General features: G+C 34.8%; 1 protein-coding gene across 6 annotated transcripts in view; it reads right to left on the bottom strand.

Annotated features, from left to right (window-relative positions):
- Window positions 1–24,940, bottom strand: part of LOC136041872 (disabled homolog 2-interacting protein-like) — a 173,786-nt gene that overhangs the window by 26,859 nt on the left and 121,987 nt on the right. For all 6 annotated transcript variants that reach the window (XM_065726658.1, XM_065726659.1, XM_065726657.1 and 3 more), the window contains one exon: window positions 8,991–9,215. In XM_065726658.1, coding sequence (XP_065582730.1) covers window positions 8,991–9,215 — 225 coding nt within the window. The remainder of the gene's footprint in view (window positions 1–8,990; window positions 9,216–24,940) is intronic.

Consider the following 24,940-nt stretch of genomic DNA (forward strand, 5'->3'; position numbering starts at 1 on the left):
TTCTGCTGATACTGCAAAAGTAGACCTAAGTAGCCAATTTAGCCTGTTTGAAACATCTCACAATCCAACACCCTATAGAAAACACCTTTGACAATTTAAATGAATAAGAAAACTAGTTAAAAACTCTGCTAATACTGCAAAAGTAGACCTAAGTAGCCAATTTAGCCTGTTTGAAGCATCTCACAAGCCGACACCCTATAGAAAAACACCTTTGACAATTTAAATGAATAAGAAAACTAGTTAAAAACTCAGCTAATACTGCAAAAGTAGACCTAAGTAGCCAATTTGGCCTGTTTGAATCATCTCACGAGCCGACACCCTATAGAAAAACACCTTTGACAATTTAAATGAATAAGAAAACTAGTTAAAAACTCTGCTAATACTGCAAAAGTAGACCTAAGTATCCAATTTAGCCTGTTTGAAACATCTCACAAGCCAACACCCTATAGAAAACACCTTTGACAATTTAAATGAATAAGAAAACTAGTTAAAAACTCTGCTAATACTGCAAAAGTAGACCTAAGTAGCCAATTTAGCCTGTTTGAAACATCTCACAAGCCAACACCCAATATCTTTACTTAACTCATATCTATCTATCTTATTGAACGAGCGATAATAAAAAACAACAACAAATTCTTCCTTAAAGTTGTAACCTTTTAAGATCGTTTTTTGGCCAGAAATTTCAATATGCTAATTTCAAGAGAAAAAACTATGTAGCCGATTTCGAGGCTGGGTCCCGGCACTCACTATGTGGCAGGCCTGTATATATTGATTCTCGCTACAAGCACCGACCTCCAAATGAGTCACCTTGAGTCATCTTAGAAATGTTAAAAAGCATATATATATATATATATACATACATACATATACATACACATACATATATATATATACATACACATATACATATATATACATATACATATATATACATACATACATATACATATATATATCCTCTTTGTTCTCTTGTTTAGATCTGTTTAAAATCAAGTAATTTCTATTTTAATGAGGATATCTTGCTTTTCAAAACATTTGAAGTGCTTTAATCTATTATTATCACACCGATCCATTACCCCTTCTTCCCCACAAAACTTTCTGGTAGTATCCTTGTGCGGTGTTGAGAACCAAATGGGAACCGGTCACTTTACTGAAGAATAGAAAAACATAATAGCCAAGGGATTTAAGAGTGTACATGCTAGACTTGATTAAGTCAGTACATAGAAATTCATTTCAAGATCTAGGTTTTCTTTGAGGGAGGGGAGACTAAACGTGCTAAACAGTCTAACTCTATGAATAATAAAAATCCTACAGAGAAACGACACAAATTTTAAAAATCTTTGTGAGGCAAAGACCAAGGGCGCTGACAGAAAATTTTTCAGGGGGGGGGGCAGACACCAAAATAGCAACGGTGGTTGGGTGACAGTTTATGTGGTTTAGGGCACCAAACTGCGACTTTACCCCGAAGAGGACGAATTTGCAATCAATTTGAAATTCTTAGAAGCTAATTGATTGAAAAGTATCAATAACTATATTTTAGGCTTCCCAGTTGCAAAGGAAGTAATGCCACACGGTGGCAGTACTGGATTCAACTAAGTTGATTCCCTTTATTTGTAATGACATTAGGCCACGATTGGTGATCTGTAATTGCGTGTCAGCTATAATGAAGGGGGATGAGTCATTGTTTAGGTGAGGGTAGAGTAGATTCCTACAAATGTATATTTTTATGGACAAACTGCTTAATCTTCCTGAAGCTTCAGATGAATGTTGAAAGAGGTAGGGGGGAGTAGAAATTAATTAAAATATTCTCTATAAAGCTAAAATGATACATTTCCATATCTAAAAGCACAGGTGGCAAAGGCAAGGCAGGTCATCATCAGCCCCGCCAGGAAATATCTTTGGGGTAGCAAATACTGCTAGCAACTTAGTTTTCAACAATCTTAAATGGTAATATTTTTCTTTTTCTATTTATACGAAATGTCTCACAGATTTTCCATCCATACAAACAATAATACTCCTTTTCATCCAACCAAAATTCTTTAGTAGTAATATTAACAAGGAGGTTTTACCAAAATTACTATTCATCGCCAATTTTGTAAATATATTTAAATTTTATCCGAAATTACTACTACTACTACTAATAACAAACCGCAGAACCAAGCCGCCTGAGGCCAACACAGCTACGCACGCTTCTCCTCCAATTCAATCTATTCAAGGCCTCCCTCTTTACACCCTCCCAGGAAATTCCCATTTCCTTTAAATCTTTATTTATGACATCCTCCCACCCCAGACGAGGATGACCTGCTTTCCGTTTAGCGCCAGACGGATGGCAAAAAAGGACAATCATCAGCAATATGCCATCCTTCATCCGCAGAACATGGCCTAGCCATCTTGACCTTTCTTGCATTATAGCCCTAAAAAGCGGGATTGAACCTTATTTTTTGTACAACCTGCTGTTTGAAATACGGTAGGTAAATTGAGATTGCAATTTAAACGTAGGATGGTACTAATCAATGTAGAATTATTGATTCACATATTTTACAAGCAATTAACTAGGGATTTAAGGGACCAGTACTTCAAATTATATCTTGCTTCAGGCCTGGGTATGATTTGGAAAATCAATCAGGAATTAAATAAAAAAAGAGTTTTTCAACTGGAAGCAAGGAACAGATTTGGAACCTATTTGAACAGAATATTCTTTTGTGAAGGGGGCTGTCTGTTCCTTAGCTCCCAACTCTTTACTGTGAAGATTGGCTTTTTTCCAAATTTTTAGGAAAATATACAATTGGACAAAAAGATTTTTCAAAGCATTAAAAAACTTTTGTTTAATGAGCATTGAATTTTGTAAAGTATTGAGAAGGGGGCAGCCCCCCTTATATAACCTACAGAGTAATTTATATTTATTTTAAACTTGCTCCTTACTTTAGTTTAAAAGCCTTTTCTATTTGTTTAATTGCATTTCATGGAACTGCGAAGTTTTATAAATACAATACTTTTGGTAGCGCAGAAAAAACTATCAATATTTAAAGAATCAATAGTCACCGAAACTCTAGAAAAGGGAATTTTTGATACCAATAGATATATCAAAAGAATTGGCTTACTATACTGATTCCAAATTTAAGAGTTTCATTAAGTTGAGTCTTACCCATCAATAGCTACGAGCCTGAGAAAATTTGTCTGAGTGCCGAAAAAGGGGGAAAGACCCCCTAGAAGTCATAGAATTTAACGAAAACCCATAATCAGATTCACCGTATCAAAGAACTCTACTGTAGAGGATTCGAGCTCATATCTGCAAAATTGTGGAATTTTGTAATTTCTGCCAGAAAAAAGATTACGGATGCGTGTTTATTTGTTTTTCCCCCCAGGGGTGATCGTATCAACCCAGTGAGCTTAGAACGCCGGGAGATGGTTCATTCTAGTTCTAACTCCCTTTTTAAGTGACAAAAAATTTAAAGGGCAACTAGAACTCCTCCCATGCCACTCTTTCCCAAAATCGTCCGATCAAAATTTTGAGATAGCTTTTTGTTCAGCATAGTTGAAAGGCCCAATAACTATTTCTTTGGACATAAAACGACCCTCTAAAGCCCCTGGAGAAAGTTTTTAAGTTATAAAATTTGCCCATTGCTTAAATTTTTTTTTTATTGGGAAGTGTACATATATTTTCAGGGTGGGAGGGGAGGACAAATTTTCTTCTGAGAGAATTTTCCATGGAGAGGGAAGTTTTAAGGGTTTGAACTTTTCAGGGGAATTTTTTAAAATTGTGTTTAATGTTCTTATTTTTTTTTCTAAAGGCAATGGAAAAAGTATGTTCGTTAAAGTATAAGTATACAAAAATGAGTAAGTAATTACAAAAATACACAAAATAATAGCTTACTTACAAAAACTAAGATATAAACTCCCAGTATTCAGTTCTGCTGAGCAATATTCTCAATTTAATTTTGAATACCAAAAATACAATATATTTGACACCTTTATACTTCAGAACTATAAAAAATAAATCTTTTTCAAAGTGACAACTAGGTAAATACAATCACTCCTGGGGAAAAAATGATAACACAAAAAACGTGTCCATTCAGGGGGGAAACACAGAAATCCCCTGTATTCCATTCAGAGGAAACATTGCTGATTATAGTGGCTTCATATATCAGCTCATGGGTACTCTTGCAATGCAAGCAAAAATTGGCGGCATATTTTTTACCGAAATCGCTCCTTATTAAGTTGTTTCCCTTGTGTTTTCTATAATTATACGAACTTTCTTGTGTACTAATAACTGTACTAATTACTAATAAACAAATACATATTTAGGATCACCATAAAAGGCTGATTCTTTGATTGAATGTTATTATTTATTTATTTTCTTTATTTTTTAAAAAATGAGGAGTAGGCTAGAAAAGACAAATGATAATGCTTAAAATAAAAAATATCAAATATTGATCAAACACTTAAGAAGAGAAAAAAAGATACAAAAACACTTGCTAAATAATTTAGCCTGTAAATCATCAAGAGCCAGAACTGTTGCTAAAAAACGGAAATAAATTGTGGCCTAACAAGGCAATAATTTTCGCCTTGTCTTCAAATGTTTTATGTTTTTTCTTTATACGGACTACAGGATCCTTCACTTTAAGCTTTAAAACATTCTCAGTGTTACTAAAAGAAAGGGGGGTACCAAGTAAAAAATTTTGCAAAATTTAAAATAAGAAACTTTAATGGGCGAAAGATCAGAAGTTCTGAAATTACGGAAGAGGAGGGACGGGAACAGTACGTGAGGCAGAGCAACAGCGCTATACATACGACCAAGGACGTCCCGACGGTAAAGACCCCGAAAACGAATTAAAAGACCAAATGCCTTGCGTAGTTTCATCTGAACATGCTGAACCAGGATTGGTTTAAAATTTCTTTTCGAAGCAGCATAAGGTAATCCCAAATTACCTTATAACACCTTTGGACAATACATACCATTGCCGCAATCGAGAGTCGCCCTGACATTATCCTCTAAACAATTTACAACCAAAAATTGACATTTTTCAAAACTGATAGAAAGGCCCAAACCTTTTAACCAATTAATTAAAATATTAAAATTAGAAACAAGACTAGACTTGGACCGGCTTAGAAGGATAATGTCATCAGCATATGCAATATAAGACAGATTTCGAGATAATGAAACAAAAGAGCAGGAAAGAGAATTAAGGGCAGTAGCTAAACATGAATTGAATATATAAGGAGAAATAATTCCTCCTTGTCTAATTCCTCTACCCACTTTAATTAATTTGGACTGAGATGAAGACTACCTCGGACAAATACGGATTTTTAATCCAGAATACCAAGAGCGAAGGACTCGAATGACAGCTAGGGGCAATCCAGCATGGATTAAAGCGAGCAGTACAGATGCATGAGAAATGTTATCAAAGGCCCCTTTGATATCAACCAAGAGGGCGTATAGCGGTTGACCAGAGATTCTTGCTTCTTCAATAACTTTGCTGAAAGATGCACGGGTGTGGTCACATCCCAAACCTCTCTTGAAACCAACTTGATTAGAACCAACGTTGAGAATTTACGGAAGATCCTTCAAACACAACTCAAACACTTTCCCAATCTTGGAACCCATAGTAATTGGCCTCCAGAAACTACAAGATGACAAGTCTTTCTTCCCACTCTTAGGAATAGGTGTAACTATCCCAATATAGAATGACGATGGTACTAAACCAGTAATAAGTTAAAGGTTGAAAAATGCCAGTAGAGTAATAAGAAAAGAAGAAGGAGCAAGTTTGAGGTGATTAGCAAATAAGTCATCATGATCCTTAGCCGACTGCGCCTTCAACGTTTTGATTGCTTTACATAACATATCCTCAGATATCCTGCAATCAGTTGAAAAATTCTTCTACCATCTAATTGCAACACGACACTGTTAGAATCGTGCGAAGTCGACAACTTACAAAAATAATTTTCCCACTCTTTAAGCGATGGTGTGGAATTAGTATCAGGCATGTTAGTCCGCCTATTGCCTCCGAGAACTTTTCAAAGGAGATTCTTGTCCTTGTCATTATCAATGTTTGAAGAACCTTCTTCCATGATCAGGTTATTATGACGGCGGAGCTCCGCTTGGAATATGGCCTTTCTCTTTTTCATTAGCAAAAAAGCTGGATGAGAGTCTCTAGTCTTACCAAGCGCCCGCCATTCCCAATACGCTTGTTTTGCCACCTTATTAGAATTTACCAAAAAGGATTGAGGCTCCAAAAAGGTTTCTGTACGCCCAATCTTATCCTATTAGTAGGAAAAACTAATAGTATAAAAAATTATAAAAGACATGAAAAAACATAAAATATATAAATATATTTTTATATAAAAATATAAAAAAGTATAAAAAATTAGTAGGAATAGTTAGGCTCTTATACTTTCGTTTTTGAAAAAGGCTCGTTATTTACTTACCATTCATTACTATGAAGAATTTGAATTTTTTGTTGCTCCAACCAAATCATATAGAAAAATGTTTGTGGAGACCTCAAAAGGGATCTCTCAGTCAGAAATTAGAACTTTTATTTTCTTTTTTAATGGTCAAAATCTATTGGCAACAGGCCAACAAGGTGGCAACACAGATTCTTTCCCAAGGTTTTTTCCTTATTCTGCTTTCTTTCCTTTGGTTTTCTTAAAATTACTTTATAGTCCCAAATTTCCAGGGGGGAGAGGGACCCCCTGCCCTGTCATTTTTAGTCCCAATTACATTATTGAGCATAAGACGATTTTTAAACCACTTTCAAAGCGCTAAATCAGCATCAAATATAATGGAAATGAAAAAATTCCATAGATAAAAACTAGTACAATATGACTCAATCTTAGTGTGAAAGTACGAAACTCAATAAACATGCAAATACCTTACTTTGGAGAAAATCTTTTACTTACGAGATTTCTCTCAAAACTTGGATGCTCACAAGAGAAAAAAAAAAACAAGAAGAAAAACACACAATTTTGATGAAAAGTGACATTTTTCTTGCCAAAATATATACCCAGTTGCGAGATGTTTTCATGTTATGTCCCAAATTTCCGAAATGGATCAATCCTTTGCATTTTTATGTCATTGCGTCCCGGCACATGGGAATGTGTTCATTTGATTTAAAATATGTCAAGTTGGCAACCCTTAATAATTTTCCAAGTTTAAAATTACCACCAATAATTAAATCAAACCTTAAAACGAATAGAAACTATAATAAATAACCGAGTCAAACTCAAAACGGTCAGAAACTATAATGAATAGGGCTATTGTCCCCCATGCTTTCTAAAGACCAGTGCATAATTTACACTTTACTGAAAACAATCCTTAAATTTAGCTATATAAATATATATATATATATATATATATATATATATATATATATATATATATATATATATATATATATATATATATATATATATATATCGTTTTTCATTGCTAAAAGCCTCAATAACTTCGGATTTGTTATAGTGAAAAAAAACACATTAAAATATATTAGTTTTTGCTCTTTTAGAATTTGATTCAGTTATTTATTGTAATTTCTGTTCGTCTTGAGTTTTATCTACTTATTGATGGTAATTTGTGGCAGTTTTACACTTGAAAATAACTTGAATTTATTTCTGATCATGTCTGGTTTAATGTAGTTCTTCACTTTTCTTTGAGCAATTTCTGTTGTGGATTTCTATTAATTAATTTTATTCGTTTTTGATTGACATTAATTTTTTTTTTACTGAAAGTAAGTAGCAACATTAAAACTCAAAACTAACTGAAATTATTTCAGATACGAAGGGGTTACCCTCTCCTCAATACCTTGCTTTTTACGCTGAGGCATTTGAAACTTTCGAAAAAGCTTCGTATTCTACTTAAACAACCCCTGTGTTTCAGTAGACGTTCTTAAAAAAAATTGGGAAAAACAGATAAACATTGAGATTCCTTGACTTTTAGGGGGTGTTTACCCCTTGTTTAAAAATCAGGTAAATTTTCTCATGTTCATAACTGTTGATGTGGTAACATTAAGCTTGATGAATCTTGTATATTTGGAATCCAACAATTCGTGGTAGCGAACTATAAGCGAGGAGTGGCCCCGCTCAATAGTAACCAAAACTCTAAAAACCAGAATATTTCGAGAATTTGAAGATAAAATGACTTAGAAAAAGTAAAAAAAAGGCAGAATGTTTTAAAAACTTTACAGCAAAGCCTTCAGTTCACCGCAGTTCACCCAGAATTCCAGCGATGGGGAGGAGGAATCAGTGAAACGGAATCGAGATTCCTTTTACTTAGAGTCGCCATAGATTTTCAATGAGTAGTATAAACAACAAGGCTTTGAGGTAATTGACAATTTTTATACAAAATTTATACGTAATTGTTGTATACGAGGGCTATTAAAAGGAGAAGATGTGGATGCTTGCTTTATATTATCCACTATTGCGTGTCAGAAAGCCAGCTCAATTGAATCAGCGAGAAATTGGATAGGCTCCTAAGCAAGCTATATTATGCTCACCAGTTCCATCACCAGTGAATCTCTTCCCTCGACTCTCTCAACTCTCACTCTCTTTTAACCTCTATCTGCTAAGCAAGTCATGTTACCCTCTCTATACCTATTATTAAGTTGTAACTTCACACCTCTCTAAGGCCTCTCATCACCCAGCCTCTTTACTTCGATCTTGTTAGCTAGATATGTTAGGTTCCTGACTCCCTCTAAAAGGTCCAAATAAATGACAACTGTCTGAACTGCGCTAGTAATTATTCAGTGCCAACTTTGACTGCATCTCTCTGTCAGTAGAGTGGCCAGAAGGGGCGCACTTGCGCCATTTCGGAGCTTTTTTGAGGTGGATGTGCATTGAGTTTTTTGAACTGGCCCGTTTTTGAGCGGGAATTGTTCATTCTGTGCATTTTCACAAAAAATGGAGCTTTCGGCGCATTTTCACTTTTATGACGGTGCAATTTTAAACCAGAAAGCTGGTGACACTATCTGTCAGTAAGAAAAAAAGTAATAACTTACCGATCGACCAACTGAGCTCGCTCTTCTTTGTGTTTGCAGGTAACATAAGGTGTGCGGTCAGCTTCTTTTATTTCTGAACAGATTGTTTCCATGAGCAGAGAAGATGGTTTAGTTTGTTTATCATTGCCCTTTCTAGAATCCAAGCTCTGGATTGCTTGACTTCCATCGCCAGACTCTAAGAAGAGGAGGGACTCATGGCTACGAGATGCTCTAAGTCTTCCAGGGCTGAAATTAAATCTATCTCATCAAAATATCGCCACGGAGAATTTTCAAGTAAAAGATGTAACAAGTAAAAGAGCATGTAACAAGATGTAACAAGTAACAAGTAAACGATGTTCAAGTAAAAGATAACCAAAGCTTTACGCTTATTCTACTTACTTATAACTCATTAAAATGCAACTGACTGAAACACTTCTCCATTTGATGTCGCGGCATCAAATGGAAGACGGAAAGCATTATTATCGTATTTTTGATAGTCTAATATATTTAGAAAGTAGTTTAAATTAATAGTCTCTTATGGAATAAAAAATTATATTATATTCTAGTATTTATTATTACAGTATAGGCTATATGTTTAATAACGCATTATTAAACTTACACTTTAAATCTGACTATTAATCATACTTAATAACTTAATATTATATCTAACATAGGCCTATGAGGTGGTCTTTTCTGTTTGGCACACAAAATTTTCTTCATTTCTTCAAAATAAATCAAATTATCATTTTTAGAATCATCTTACATTTTATAATCATCAAAATTAATACAAAAGATGCAACTTTTGTGCGAAATATAAAACATATCATAAGAAGGTATTTTGCACAGATAGTCTTAACCCTACAGTACATGTTTTTGTTGGTATATATATTTGTGTTTGCTTAAACATATTATATAAAAAAACATTTTTTTTAAAACTGAAAGTAAGGAGCAACATTAAAACTTATAACGAACAAAATTATTACGCATAAGAGGGGGTCAACCCCCTCATAAATACCTCGCTCTTTACGTCAAAGTTCGAATTTTGTCTCAATTCTTTGAGAGTGACTCCTGAATCACAAAGGCCGTTTAATTAGAATAAACAGATCTTTTAAAAGTACAAAAGAGAACTTTAGAATAAAGAGCGTGACATTGACGAGGGAGTGACCGCCCTCATATTTGTAATAATTTCTGCTCGTTTTACGTTTCAACGTTGCTCCTTACTTTCAGTAAAAAAAAAAATTATTTCTGATAATTTTTTAAATAATGATGGAAATCCAGCTCCCTCTTCCATGAAAAACTCCTCCAATGAAAGATCCTTCCAAGTAATCTCCCCACCCCCACCAGAAAAATCTCCCCTGAAAACGTCTATTTACTTCCCAATAACCAAAACTATATGCAAACAATGGGCAAAGTTCATAAACTTGCAGCATAAGTCATCCTCAAAGACAGTTATTAGATTTTTTGACTTTGCTTTACAAAATGTATATCTCAAAATTTTGATCAGGTGAGTTTGGGGAAAAAGTGACCGTGGGAGGGGGCTAAGCGGCCCTTCAATATTTTTGATCACTTAAAAAGGACATAAAAACCTTTGACTTCTGATCAAATGAGCCCTCTCCCGGAATTCTATGATCACTGATTCAATATGATCACCTCTGAAAAAAAGCGCATCCGCGATCTTTCTTCTGAAAAAAAATATAAATTCCACAATTTTGTACATAGGAGCTTGAAACCTCTACAATAGGGTTCTCTAGTATGCTGAATATGATGGAGGATTTTCATTAAGATCAGTTGATGTTTCGGAGTATCTCCCCCTTTTTCAAAAATTGGGCAAATTTTCTCAGGCTAGTAACTTTTGATGGTTACCATTAAATAGAGTATCGGTTACTCTTGAGCCGCATTGCTTCTTACTTACAGATCGTTATCACGAACTGTGTGATAAAAAAAATTGCTTTAGACAAATTGAAACTTATCAAACAAAGTAAAATTTTAGTTGACAATAGATTATGGTTATTAACGACATATATTTGGGATTAGTTAGTCATTATCAATACAATAGAACACATGAATTTCTCATACACACACACACACCTATTATGCTAACTATGAACCTAGGGGTTCACTCACTTTTAAAATCATATACAACAGGAACTGCGTGCCGTGCCTCGCTGAAAGGTGTCACACGTCTCGCAAGTATGCCCCACACCAGTGTTGGAAAGTGAGTGATCCGTCTTGTCAAATATTGCAACACACACAGCTTCAACTCCCATCAAATAAACCAGATGCTGTTACTTTATTTTTATTTATTTTTTAGAGAATGGTGAAAACTTGCATTCCATAATATATTTTTTTTCTTTTTAAAAGATTAAATAAGAAAAACAATTTTTTCAACAGAAAGTAAAAAGCAACATTTAAAACTTAAAACGAACAGTAATTATTACGTATATGAAGGGGTTGGTCCCCTAGTCATTACCTCGCACTTTAACGCATAAGTTCGAATTTTGTTCCAATTCCTTAAGAAATACCCCTGAATCACAGAGGCCGTTTAATTAGAATTAATTTTTAAAAAAAGGTTTCTTGAGGGAAGTAAAACGCGAAGTTGAAATTTAAAACGAAAAAAAATTATTGCTTCACAGTCTATCTAACATGTATCAACAAAATTAGTACAAATAAACCAAATAATCATGTTTCCCTATGTTTGTAGGATTAGAGAGAACTAGCACTTTACCAAAAACACAAAAACCAAGTATAAAAAAAAACAAGAATACTGATTTATTAGTTAAATCTGAGTACGTAGCCAGACAACAACAAACTAACCTATAAAGCTTTTCATAGTCTTACACCAGCTGTGATATCAGTAACTTTCAGAATACAGTTAAAATTATCTTAAAAACATAAGCATAAAAATAAATACTTCTATTAATAGCCGCAAAGTCACTGAACAGCATACACAAATATTGGATTGATTTATCAGGTAATATTATGGTCTCACCAGCTATAATACCAATAGTGAATAATAAACAATCTTAAATTGTAAAAAATGAGCTTTAGTATTACTCAAAATGAAGATCAAATAAGCCATAATATGAACTCTGTAAGTCCGGTAATTTCTCTCTTTAGAACAGAAAATTTCAAAAATTTTAAAGCTTGATGGTCCTAATACTATCGGTTTCAAATATCGGTTTCAAATCGGTTTAAAATCGGTTTAATACTAATACGGTTTCACTTAAAATATGTCGACAAACTTGTCATGACATGTCCTTTTCACAACCAAAACAAGAAGTCAGTCACTGAACTGAGGCATTGTGCAGAAGTGTTTCCAAAACGACAAAAAAATAAGCAACAATCCTAAGATGCTTTTTTTATACTGTTAAAAGTGTCCTTAATCGGTTTGCTATACTGTACCAAAACTCCTATATTGTTTTTTAGTAAAGCACTAGTTTTCTATAATTCATTTTCTATAGTTCTCCTACAAACATAAGGAAATATGATCATTTGGTTTATTTGTACTAACTTTATTGATATATGTTAGATAGACTGTGAAACAATATATTTTTTTTTTCGTTTTAAGTTTCAACTTCGCTCTTTACTTCCCTCAAAATACTTTTTTTTTTCTAAATTAATCTTTGCCCGTTTTTAATTTAAATTTAATGCAGAGGCAACACTGCAATGATTTTTTGTATTTTTTTTCAGGGGAAAGCGGCAGCCCCCTCATATAAGGAATAATTTCTGTTCATTTTAAGTTTTAATGTCACTTTTTAGTTTCAGTTGAAAAAAATTATTTAATTTCTGATCTTTTTCAGGTAATGCCAAGAAATTTATCCTACGCCAAATCTTGTAAGATTTTCCTACAAACATAAGGAAATATGATTATTTGGTTTATTTCTACTAATTTTATTGATATATGTTAGATAGACTGTGAAACAATATTTTTTTTGTTTCAAGTTTCAACTTCGCTCTTTACTTTCCTCAAAAAATTTTTCTTTCTTTAAATTAATCTTTGCCCATTTTTAATTTAAATTTAATGCAGAGGCAACACCGCAATGATTGTCTGTATTTTTTTGCGGGGGGAAGCGGCAGCCCCCTCATATAGGGAATAATTTCTGTCCATTTTAAGTTTTAATGTCGCTTTTTACTTTCAGTTAGAGCTAAGAGGTCATGTGGCACTAGTGACGAGGCAAGAAGAGCTAAGAGCCAAGAGCTCATATGGTATGAGCTCTAACAAAATTCTAAGAATCAATATATTGATTTAAAAGGAAAAACAGAGGCTTAATGCCGGTCGGGATTTAAAATAAGAGCTCTGAGTCACGATGTCCTTCTAAATATCAAAATTCATTAAGATTCGATCACCCACTCGTAAGTTATAAATACCTCTTTTTTCTAATTTTTCCTCTCCCTTTAGCCCCCGAGATAGTCGAATCTGGGAAAACGACTTTATCAAGTCAATTTGTGCAGCTCCTTGACACGCCTACCAATTTTCATCGTCCTAGCACGTCCAGAAGCACCAAACTCGCCAAATCAGCGAGCCCCTCCCCCCAACTCCCCCAAAGAGAGCGAATCCAGTACGGTTACGTCAATCTTGTATCTAGGACATTTGCTTATTCTATCCACCAAGCGTCATCCCAATTCCTCCACTCTAAGCGTTTTCCGAGATTTCCTATTTCCACTTCCAACTCCCCCCAACGTCAACAGATCTGGCCGGGATTTGAAAGAATAGATCTGAGACTTGAATTCCTTCTTAATATCAAATTTCATTAAGATCTGGTCACCCGTTCTTAAGTTAAAAATACCTCAATTTTTCCAAATTAACATCCCCCAGTTCCTCCAAAGAAGACGGATCCATTCCAATTATGTCAATCACGTATCTAGAACATGTGCTTATTCTTCCCATCAAGTTTCATCCCGATCTCTCCACTCTAAGCGTTTTCCAAGATTTCTGTTTCCCTCCTTCAACCCCCTATGGCCCCGGATCCCATTCGAGTCGAAAATGGAGCATCTGAGACATAAGATCCTTCTATATATCAAGTTTCATTAACATCCGATCACCTATTCGTAAGATGAAAATGCCCCAATTTTCACGATTTCCAAGAATCCCGGTTTCCCCGGGATTTTAGGTTCCCCCCAAACTCCCCCCAATGTCACAGGATCTGGTCGGAATTTAAAATAAGAGCTTTAAAGCACAAGATCCTTCTAAGCATCAAATTTCATCTGGTCACCCGTTCCTAAGTTACAAATACCTCATTTTTCCGAATTACCCCCCCCCCCCAACTCCACCAAATAGAGCGGATCCGGTCTGGCGCTGTCAGTCACGTATCTTTGACTTATTTTTATTCTTCCGATCCAGTTTCATCCTGATCTCTCCGCTTTAAGTATTTTCTAAGATTTCAGGTCCCCACCCCAACTGCCCCCCATAATGACGCTGGATCCAGTTGAGATTTAAAATAAGAGATCTGAGTTACGAGGTCCTTCTAAATATGATGTTTCATGAAGATCCGATCGCTCCTTCCTAAGTTAAGAAATACGTCATTTTTTCCAATTTTCAGAATTAACACTCCCCCCCCCACCAATAGAGCGGACCCGTTCCAATCATGTCAATCACATATCTAAGACTTCTGCTTATTTTTTCCACCAAGTTTCATACCAAACCCTCCACTCTAAGCGTTCTTCATAATTTTAGGTCCCCCAAAAAACTCCCCCCAATGTCACCAGATCCGGTGGGGATTTAAAATAAGAGCTCTGAGACAAGATATCCTTCTAAATATCATCAAATTTCATTGAGATCCGATCACCCGTTCGTAAGTTAAAAATACCTCATTTTTTCTAATTTTTCAGAATTAACCCCCCCCCCAACTTCCCCACGGAGAGTGGATCCGTTCCGATTATATCAATCATGTATGTAGGACTTGTGCTCATTTTCCCGATAAGTTTCATCCCGATCCCTCCACTCTAAGCGTTTTCCAATATTTTATGTTTCCCTTCCTAACTACCCCCCTTAATGTTACCAGATCCGGTCGGGATTTAAAATAAGAGCTGTGAGAGACGATATCCTTCTAAACATCAAATTTCATTAAGATCTGGTCAAAATAATTTCAAAATATACTTCATTCTGGTTCAAAAAATACTTCATTTTTTATATTTTTTCCGAATTAACCACAAACCCCCCCACTCCCCCCCAGATGGTCAAATCAGAAAAATGACTATTTCTAATTTAATCTGGTTCGGTCCCTGATACGCCTGCCGAATTTCATCGTCCTAGCTTACCTGGAAGTGCCTAAAGTAGCAAAACCCGGACCGACAAACCATACAGACAGACAGACCGACAGAATTTGCGATTGTTATGTCACTTGGTTAACACCAAGTGCCATAAAAAAAACAATTATTTAATCTCTAATCCTTTTCAAATAATGCCGAGAAATCTATCCTACACCAAATCTTGTAAGATTTTTCTACAAACATAAGGAAATATGATTATTTGATTTATTTGTACTAATTTTATTGATATATGTTAGATAGACTGTGAAACAATATTTTTTTTTTTTTTGAGTTTCAACTTCGCTCTTTACTTCCCTCAAAAAATTTCTTTCTTTAAATTAATCTTTGCCCGTTTTTAATTTAAATTTAACGAAGAGGCAACACCGCAATGATTTTTTGTTGTTTTTTTTTCGGGGGGAAGCAGCAGCCCCCTCATATAGGGATTAATTTCTGTTCATTTTAAGCTTTAATGTCACTTTTTACTTTCAGTAGAAAAAAAAACAATTATTTAATTTCTGATCTTTTTCAAATAATGCCGAGAAATCTATCCTACACCAAACCTTGTAAGACTTTTAAGGTTTTCAAAATCTAAGCAAAATATTGGTATGGTAACCTATTTCACTTAAAAACATACGCCTTCCCCCAGATAAAAACCAAAAAACATTAGCCAAACAGGTTTGGAATAGCAATAAACTAGAAAAAGTTGGAAACTAACCTAACCACTAGATAAATATCACAGAAAAAAACATTCAAATAGGTTCTTAGTGCTATAATTTCTCTATATACGTCACAAATATTTTTATTCTGTTTATTGAATAGAAAAAAAAGCGAAATAACATGAATAAATAAATATAACAATGAGTGATCATTCTTAGAAGATACAACTTTGAGTGGTTCTAAAACCATATGCCTACACTTCTCCAAGCCCTAAGTGGCAAGGGATTGGGGTCCAGGGCGCACTTTGTACCCAAAATAGTGCATGGAACATTTCACAATTCACAAAAGAAAATTCAGAAAAATGGAGAATTAGCTGAAAAATAATCATTTATAAGGCAAAAAACCATGATTGAAAAAAAAAAAATGCCTGATTAAGAAACTGAACATTTGCCATTCTGATTCAAAGTCTAGCGCGCTAGTCAAACAGTTCGTGGTAACGAACTGTAGTAAGGAGCGACCCGGCTCAATAGTTACCGAAATATTTACATACCAATATTTACATCAAAAGAATCACATTTTAATGCAGATTTTAAATATATAAGTTTCATCACCCAACAAAAGTCTTACCCAACAAAAGTTACGAGCCTGAGAAACTTTGCCTTATTTTAGAATATAGGGAGAAACACCCCCTAAAGGTCATAGAATCTTAACGAAAATCACACTATTGAATTCAGCGTATCAGAGAAACCCACTTTCGAAGTTACAAGCTCCTATCTACAAAAATGTGGATATTCGTATTTTTTGCCTGAAATTTTTTTTGCCGTATTTTTTTTCCAGGGGTGATGGTATCCACCCAGTGGTCCTAGAAGATTGCAAGAGGGCTCATTCTAACGGGAATTAAAATTTCTAGTGTCCTTTTTAAGTGACCGAAAAAACTGGAGGGCACCTAGGCCCCCTCCCACGCTCATTTTTCCCAAAAGTCGCCGAATCAAAATTCTGAGATAGCCAATTTATTCACCATAGTCGAAAAACCTTGACCAGTGTTTACATATAGTAATGGTTATTGGAAAGTGTACAGACGTTTTCAGCGGGATTTTTTGGTTTGGGAGGGGGGGAGAAGTTGAGCGGGGTGAGGATTTTTCCATGGAAAAATTTATCATATGGGAAGAGAATTTCAAAGAAGAGGGCGCAGTTTACTCCTTACTTTCAGTTTTTCAACTGAATGTAAGGAGCAGCATTATAGCTTAAAACGAACAAAGATTATTACGCATATGAGGGGGTCACCTCCTCCTGATACCTCGCTCTTAACGCTAAAGTATTTTTAATAATTTCAATTATTTATTCTACGGCCTTTATATATATTAAATAAAAAAAACAAGTTTTTTTAACTGAAAGTACGGAGCGACATTAAAACTTAAAACGAACAGAAATTACTTCGTATATGAAAGAGGCTGCTTCCTCATCAACGCCCCGCTCTTTACGCTAAAGTTTGACTCTGTCTCTCAATTCTTCTTTTTAAAACAGTAAAAAACTGAAAGAACTTTTTCATATTTATTTTTTCATTGTTTTTTTTAAATAATGCTAGTAAATCCTGCGCTCCCTTCATGGAGATTTTATCGATGACAAATTATCGATGGAAAGTTCCCCCAGCATATCCCCCTCTTCTCAACCCCTCCCCCAACCAAAAAAATCCTCCTGAAAACGCCTGTACACTTCCCAATAACCATTACTATACGTAAGCATTGGTTAAAGTTTGTAACTTGTTGCCCCTCCCATGGGGACTGTGGGGGAGTAAGTCGTCCCCAAAGACATAGTTATAAGGTTTTTCGACTACGCTGAATAAAATGGCTATCTCAGAATTTTGATCCGTTGACTTTGGTAAAATAATTAGCGTGGGAGGGGGCCTAGGTGCCCTCCAATTTTTTGGTCACTTAAAAAGGGCACTAGAACTTTTCATTTCCATTAGAATGAGCCCTCTTGCAACATTCTAGGACAACTGGGTCGATACGATCACCCCTGGGGAAAAAAAACAAAAAAAAAACAAACAAATAAACACGCATCCGTGATCTGCCTTCTGGCAAAAAATACAAAATTCCACATTTTTGTAGATAGGAGCTTGAAACTTCTACAGTAGGGTTCTCTGATACGCTGAACCTGATGGTGTGATTTTCGTTAAGATTCTATGACCTCTAGGGGGCTTTTCCCCCTATTTTCTAAAATAACGCAAATTTTCCCAGGCTCGTAACTTTTGATGACAAAAACTAAATTTGATTTTTTAGAGTTTGGTTACTATTGAGCCGGGTCGCTCCTTACTACAGTTCGTTACCACGAACTGTTTGATATATATATATATATATATATATATATATATATATATATATATATATATATATATATATATATATATATAAAGGCCAATATATTATAGATCAATATATTATATTGATCTTAAGGACGGCAACAGGTTTTAGTTTGAGACGTTAAATTAACATAAAATAAACTATATGCATCCAGGTTGTTGAATCAACAGGTTTGCAATATCATACAAACAGATGAAAACAGATAAGGGCCATAAGGTGAAACTTTCAGAGAATGTTGAGAGGGGCGTTGAACTTAATCAGCATCTTCATCCCGGTTGTCAAAAGAGTGCAGCTGTAATATTCAGAAACGGCTAAAAATATAAATTGGAACTGTGGGAAAATGCTGACAGAAAATGCTGAGGGGGATTGTTGGGCCCCTGACCCTGACTATCAGATAAATGTCCTTTTTCTCACGTTCTTTTACTCTAATGGTAAAGACAACTTGGCTTTCACTTCACGATGCCGGGGCGTTTAAAACCATTGAATCGAATGAGGGTACCAGTAAATATAGTGAGGGTAATGTTGATTAATTCAGTAGACTCTTCTCCTTATTGATCGGCATCCCATTGACTGCAGAAGATGTGATTTTACATTTTTAGCGTTTCCTTATTTTCCTAGCAGTTTAAGATCTGAGTTCAAGCTTTTCTTAAGTATAAAGGGAGTAAAAGGGAGTTATATTTCCTAATAGGCTACGCTTATGATTATTCTCTAACTCTTTTAGGTTGGGGAGGGGGTCTTTGGGCGAGTTCTTAGTACATGTTGAGGTGCGACACCTATATTTCAAAATATTGGTAGATACCCCTTCCCATACATCTTAATAGTGGTTGCAATGGGTTCTCATCGTATCGTCTTCAGTTATTTTAGATAATCTAGGTAGGTATGCGTTTATTTCATCAAATAAAAATTACTAAAATTACACTTACAATCAATAATATACTGCTCAATTTAGGGACCTAAAATGTCCATGTTCAGCAGCAAAACTACAACAAATAAATGATAACTATTCATTCAAAATCAAAGAAATACGCAAAAAAAAAAGAAAGAAAAAAAAAAAAAAAAGACGAAACACTATACAATCTCTAAACAGCCATCTCTCATCATAAAAAAAGAAAAAAAGGGATAAAAATTTAAACAATATAATTTATAATTTATTCAAAAAATAATTTTTTATTCTTACTTTAAATAACATAAGATTTTCAGAACACCTAACACTCTCTGGAATTGAGTTCCAAATAACAACACCTACATGTTTAATCATAAACCCAGATCGCGTTGTATGCCTGATTTCACTAGTCAGCTGATCAGAGCTCCTAGTAGAATAATCGTGATAATTTAATTATATCGATAAAAACTTCTAAAATATTGAGGAGACAATCCATTTAAAACCTGGTATACAAAAATTAAAATCTGCTGAGATTTAATAAAATCAATATTCAAAATATCTAAATCTCTAAGACAATCTCTAGTACTACCACACGCAAGATACTCACCCAAACTTCTAACTGCCTTATTCTGCATAATCTGGACCCTTTTTACATGACTAGAAAAATTGCTTGCATACAATGAACAACCATACACTAAATAAGGATGGACAATTGAATAATAAATTGCTTTCAGGACATGTAGAGGAAAAAAACTATTAAATCTTCTTAAAATACCGACTCCGCGAGCCAATTTTGACGATAAAACTTTGCAATGATGAATCCAACTAAAATTTACATCAAAATAAAATCCTAGATATCTACATTGAAAAACCTGACTAATGGAAACACCTTGTAAAAGAATACTATGACAGTTATTTACAACTTTACCAATACGACTAAATATCATATAATTAGTCTTCTCAGTATTCACTGCAAGAAAACTATGCTTTGTGAACTGAGATAAATTCTCCAAAGCTACATTAGTTATCTCTATAAGATCTTCGACAGATTCCCCAATCACTGTAAGCGCTGTGTCATCTGCGAATGATGTAACTACGGCACCAGGAATGTAAAAACGCATTGTATCCACGTATATAAGAAACAGTAAAGGTCCTAATACCGAACCTTGGGGCACTCCACAATTCACATTGAAGGGTTTCCCTACCACATCATCTGTCATAACTTTGATGGACCTACCATGCAAGTAAGACCTAAACCAATCCAAACACTTCTCACGGACTCCCAAACAAGCTAGCCTACTTAGTAAAAGATTAAAATCAACGGTATCAAATGCTTTTTTAAAATCTATGAACACAGTAAGAGGGATAAGATTCCTTAACAACCACCACACCCTACACCCTACAATCACCACAAACTCGTTCAATTGATGGTGACAGCATTAGAACTCGCGCTTATCGAAGATTCGGGCTAGTGGTGGCCAATTATAAAAGAATAGCCAAAAGAATCGACTAAAAAAACCCAAAAACTTTGAAGCTGTGTTGCCAGGTAGGGCTATTTCCCGCCAATTCGGCTATTAGTTTTTTTTTGCTTCATAGGACAAGTCACTAAAAACCCGCGGTGAGGGCTTTTAGGCTGTAATGTGTTTAATCGCACTACTTTTGGGCTATAAAATGAATTCGCTTGAGACAAAAAAATCCTGTTTCTCATATCCATTTGGTCAATTATCTTCTTTGGAGTCTTGGAACACAATATAATTATAATGTGTCTAAGACAGTGGCAACCCCCTGTTGTCTCTCATACGGCTTCTGAAATCCAAACATGCGTCCTTCTTACCAACTCGAATTAAAAAGTTGACGAAAAATAATACTGGAACTTTGGATTCTGAATATTATCGAATCACGATGAAAGTAGCGAAGCAGACAGGGTGAATTTTGTTACTTTGAAGAATTCAATCTAACAATTCGTGGTAAGGAGCGGTAACAGACTGTAAGTGAGGAACGACCCTGCTCAATAGTAACCGAAACTCTAAAAATGGTATTTTGATACCAATGGATATAGCCTATCAAATTAATCGGCTCGTTATGCTGATTGCAAATATATAATTCTTATTTAGTTTAGCCTTAAGCCTACCCATCAAATGCTACGAGCCTGAGAAAATGTAACTAATTTGCGAAAAAAGAGGAAAGACCACCAAAAAGTACTAAAATTTTAATGAAAATAATAACAACAATTTAATGAAAATCACACCATCAGATCCAGCGTATCAAAGAACCTTACTGTAGAGGTTCCAAGCTTCTATCTGCAAAAACATGGAATTTTATATTTTTTGCCAGAAGGAAGATCACAAATGTGTGTGTTTTTTTTTCTTTTATTTCTCAAGGGTTATCGTATCGTCTCAGTACTCCTACAATATCGGAAAAGGGCTTGCTTGAACAGAAATGAAAAGTTTTGTGTCCCTTTTAAATGACCAAAAAGAGTAAAGGTCAACTAGACCCCCTCCCCGCACCTTTTTTCTAAAAATCATCCGATGAAAATTTTGGTGATAGCTATTTCGTTCAGCATAGTTGTAACTTTTGGAGGTTCTACGATCCCCAACGACCCTTGGGGAAAGGTTTTAGTCAACTCTAGTTCAAAATAGTCAAAAGATTTAAAGGCTAGGATTTTGAACATAACTTGACCCCTCAACACCCACGGGCAATGGCTAAAAGCTTTGAAAACTTTGGATCACGGGGAGGGGAGTACTTTGCCAAAATTAATATGCAAATTTCGTTTTAATTTTTCATAGCCCTGGCACCCCCTCACTCAGCTGAGGTATATATATATATATACATATGCATATATATATATATATATATATATATATATATATATATATATATATATATATATATATATATATATATATATATATATATATATATATATATATATATATATATATATATATATATATATATATATATAGCTTTCGTGGAGCGCGTGTTCAATGCCTAGAACTGCATGAAAACTAATTCAGAACGCGATTTCAATTGCTTTCGTCCATCTTAGTTACTAGGGGATGTTTTTCTGGGGATGGAATGTATTTTCAAACCTTTGTTCCATCACAATTCATATCCTAGAGGTTTAATAATTTGATGTTTAAGTTTGAGGAAGCAACGAATCACGTGACGTCAAAGAAGCCGGAGCTTTTGAAGTTTTGGATGAAATTTTTCACATTTCCTAAACCTTTTTGACATTGCCTAAATTTACACCTATTTTAACCTTGAGTTACAATAAACCTTTCTGTAATTGCGGTTTCAGTCTGATTTTCCTTTACTCTAGATTTTGAACATAATGGGTAAAGATTCGATAGCTAACATTGCATAATACTTAGGTATATACGCCTGATGGAATAAGTGGGATGATAGAACCAAATTGAAACTGAAAATTAACAAAATTATCTCCTCTCCATTTATGCCATCATAAAATTGACTAGCACTTTATTGAAAGCAAAAAAAAAGTAAAAAAAAGTAAAAAAGCCAGTGCCTCTTATTAATTACCGCCCCTGAGTCTATGGAGCATATTTACATGGCAAACTTATCAATGGCATGCTAAAAGCTTAGAATAAAATAGTGCATAGGTGAATTTTCGGTTTGTTATTAGGTATTCTTTTAAGCTTGCACAACACTGCTTTTCAATAAGATCATGACATGCATGCAATAAACCGAGTGTAAAAAACAAACCACTCTCAGAAAACTGGTAGTTCATTTTACGACGGCACACGTGGAGGGTGGTAATTTTTGTTCTTTCACAAGGCTCTAATTTAGCTTTTAGTCTACATTTTATGTGTAGGTTACCTGATATGCCGATTGTATCTTTTTTTTTCGTTTTACCCATTACAGCACCATTATAGGGCATAATAAGGTTATAATAGTGTTCGGTAGTTTTTGCTATTTTTGGGTAAGTGATTGCTCTGGTTTGGGCTATACGTTTTACCAAAAACCAGGCAACCATACTTTGAATCAGAAATAGAGGAGTCAAAAAGAAGAATAGAATTTGCCAGTGTTAAAGTAAAGATAATAGGTTTTGTCAGGGAGAAAAAAGATAGAAAAGGTTCAGATCGAGAGAAATTTTCAAGTTAATAACTGGGATTAGTAGACTATAGGATATAATTGTGAGGACCCGAGAATATAAGATGATTTTTGGAAAGTAAAATTGGCAATGATTTGTCTGTGAGTTTGTTTGGAATGTGAGGTACACTAATCCTGTTTGGTTTAATATACCTTCGTGGGAATTTCGTTGCAGGAATTTGGTGAGAATTTGCTGTGTTGAGCAACCAATATATGGAGCAGATATTAGATTTCGTGACGCACGGTAGGCTTTTTTTGCCATGAATGATGTTAAAATGCGCCAAGGGGCTAGTTCTGTTACTATTAAGGATTGAAATTGATTTTACCAATGAAAGTTCCTTTTTACACCCTCTACAGTAAGGGAACCTTTTTACAGTAAGTTCCCATTTCCCTTAAGTCTTTCTTAATGATGTCTTCCCATCCCAACCACAAACGACCTGCTTTCCGCAGAATATGCCCTAACCATCTTAACCTTTCTCTACATATAGCCCTAGAAAGCAGAATTGAACCGCAATTTTCATACAGCCTTATTTTTGAAATAGAGTCAGTCAGTTGGGTGCCCAGAACAATCAGTAAGCAATTTGTCTGAAAAACATCTAGCAAATTTTCCTTCTTTTTTTCAGAGCACCCGTGTTTCAGAATAATATTTGACCATTGTCATCACTGTAGCTTCCAATATCTTAATCTTGGTTTGCAGAATTACTTTCCTATTCTTCCAAACTGTTTTCAGCTGTGAAAAGACACCCTCGGCCTTTGATATTCTACTTTTAACATCTTCGCTGCTCCCATCATCTTTACTAACAATACTATCAAGGTAAGTGAAGTTGTCAACTTGATCGATCTTTACTTTTCATCTTCGCTTATTCCTAGCCTTAGTGACTTAGACTTCATAGAAATAATTTTATCTAGTTCTGGGTCTAGTACCCTGAACTAGCAAAACCTTTAAAAGAACATTCATTTCCCCACATTTTCATCTAGGATGTTTAAATCATCAGCCTAATCTCAGTCCAGGAAAGTTTTTCTTCCCCATTTTACTCCGTGTTTTCCATTGCCTTTCTTGTGTTCCTTAAGACTAGGCCCATCAAAATTATCTGTATAAATGAGGATAGCACACAACCTTGCGTAACTCCTAATTTAGTACGAAATTAGCTACAAACATCATTCCCAACCTTAACCACATCAGTGTTATTCTCGTACATTTCATTAATCACTTTATGGTATTTGTCTGGTATACCCTACAAGGGTAGGACCTTCACTAAAGCTCTTCTATCAGCTGAATTCAACGCTTGTTCATAATCTATAAAACTGAGGATTAAAGGAGCTTGATGACCCAGGCACTTCTCAATTACTAACCTAAGAGTGAAAATTTGGTCGACACATCGTTACTAACCTTACATCCTTACTCTAACCTTACTAAAACCACACTATTCTTATCTTAAGACTTTGTCTACAGCATCTCTCAGTCTAAAAAGTTTCATCATGCTGAGTAATTTGCTACCCATAGAAACGAGGCTAATACCTCTATAGTTACCACATTCACTTTCCCAATATTGCTTGATATTTCCCCTTATTCAAAAATCATATTCATAATCTTCAATAACTTATTTATAACCTCATAGCCATTATAATTAAGAAACTCATTTACCACATTATCAACAACATTTCAATAGCTTATGTACCTGCAATACCTCAGGGGAGGGTAATAAGTCAAA

This window comes from Artemia franciscana, unplaced genomic scaffold (assembly GCF_032884065.1).
Source record: "Artemia franciscana unplaced genomic scaffold, ASM3288406v1 PGA_scaffold_47, whole genome shotgun sequence".
In the NCBI taxonomy this organism is placed as follows: Eukaryota; Metazoa; Arthropoda; class Branchiopoda; order Anostraca; family Artemiidae; genus Artemia; species Artemia franciscana.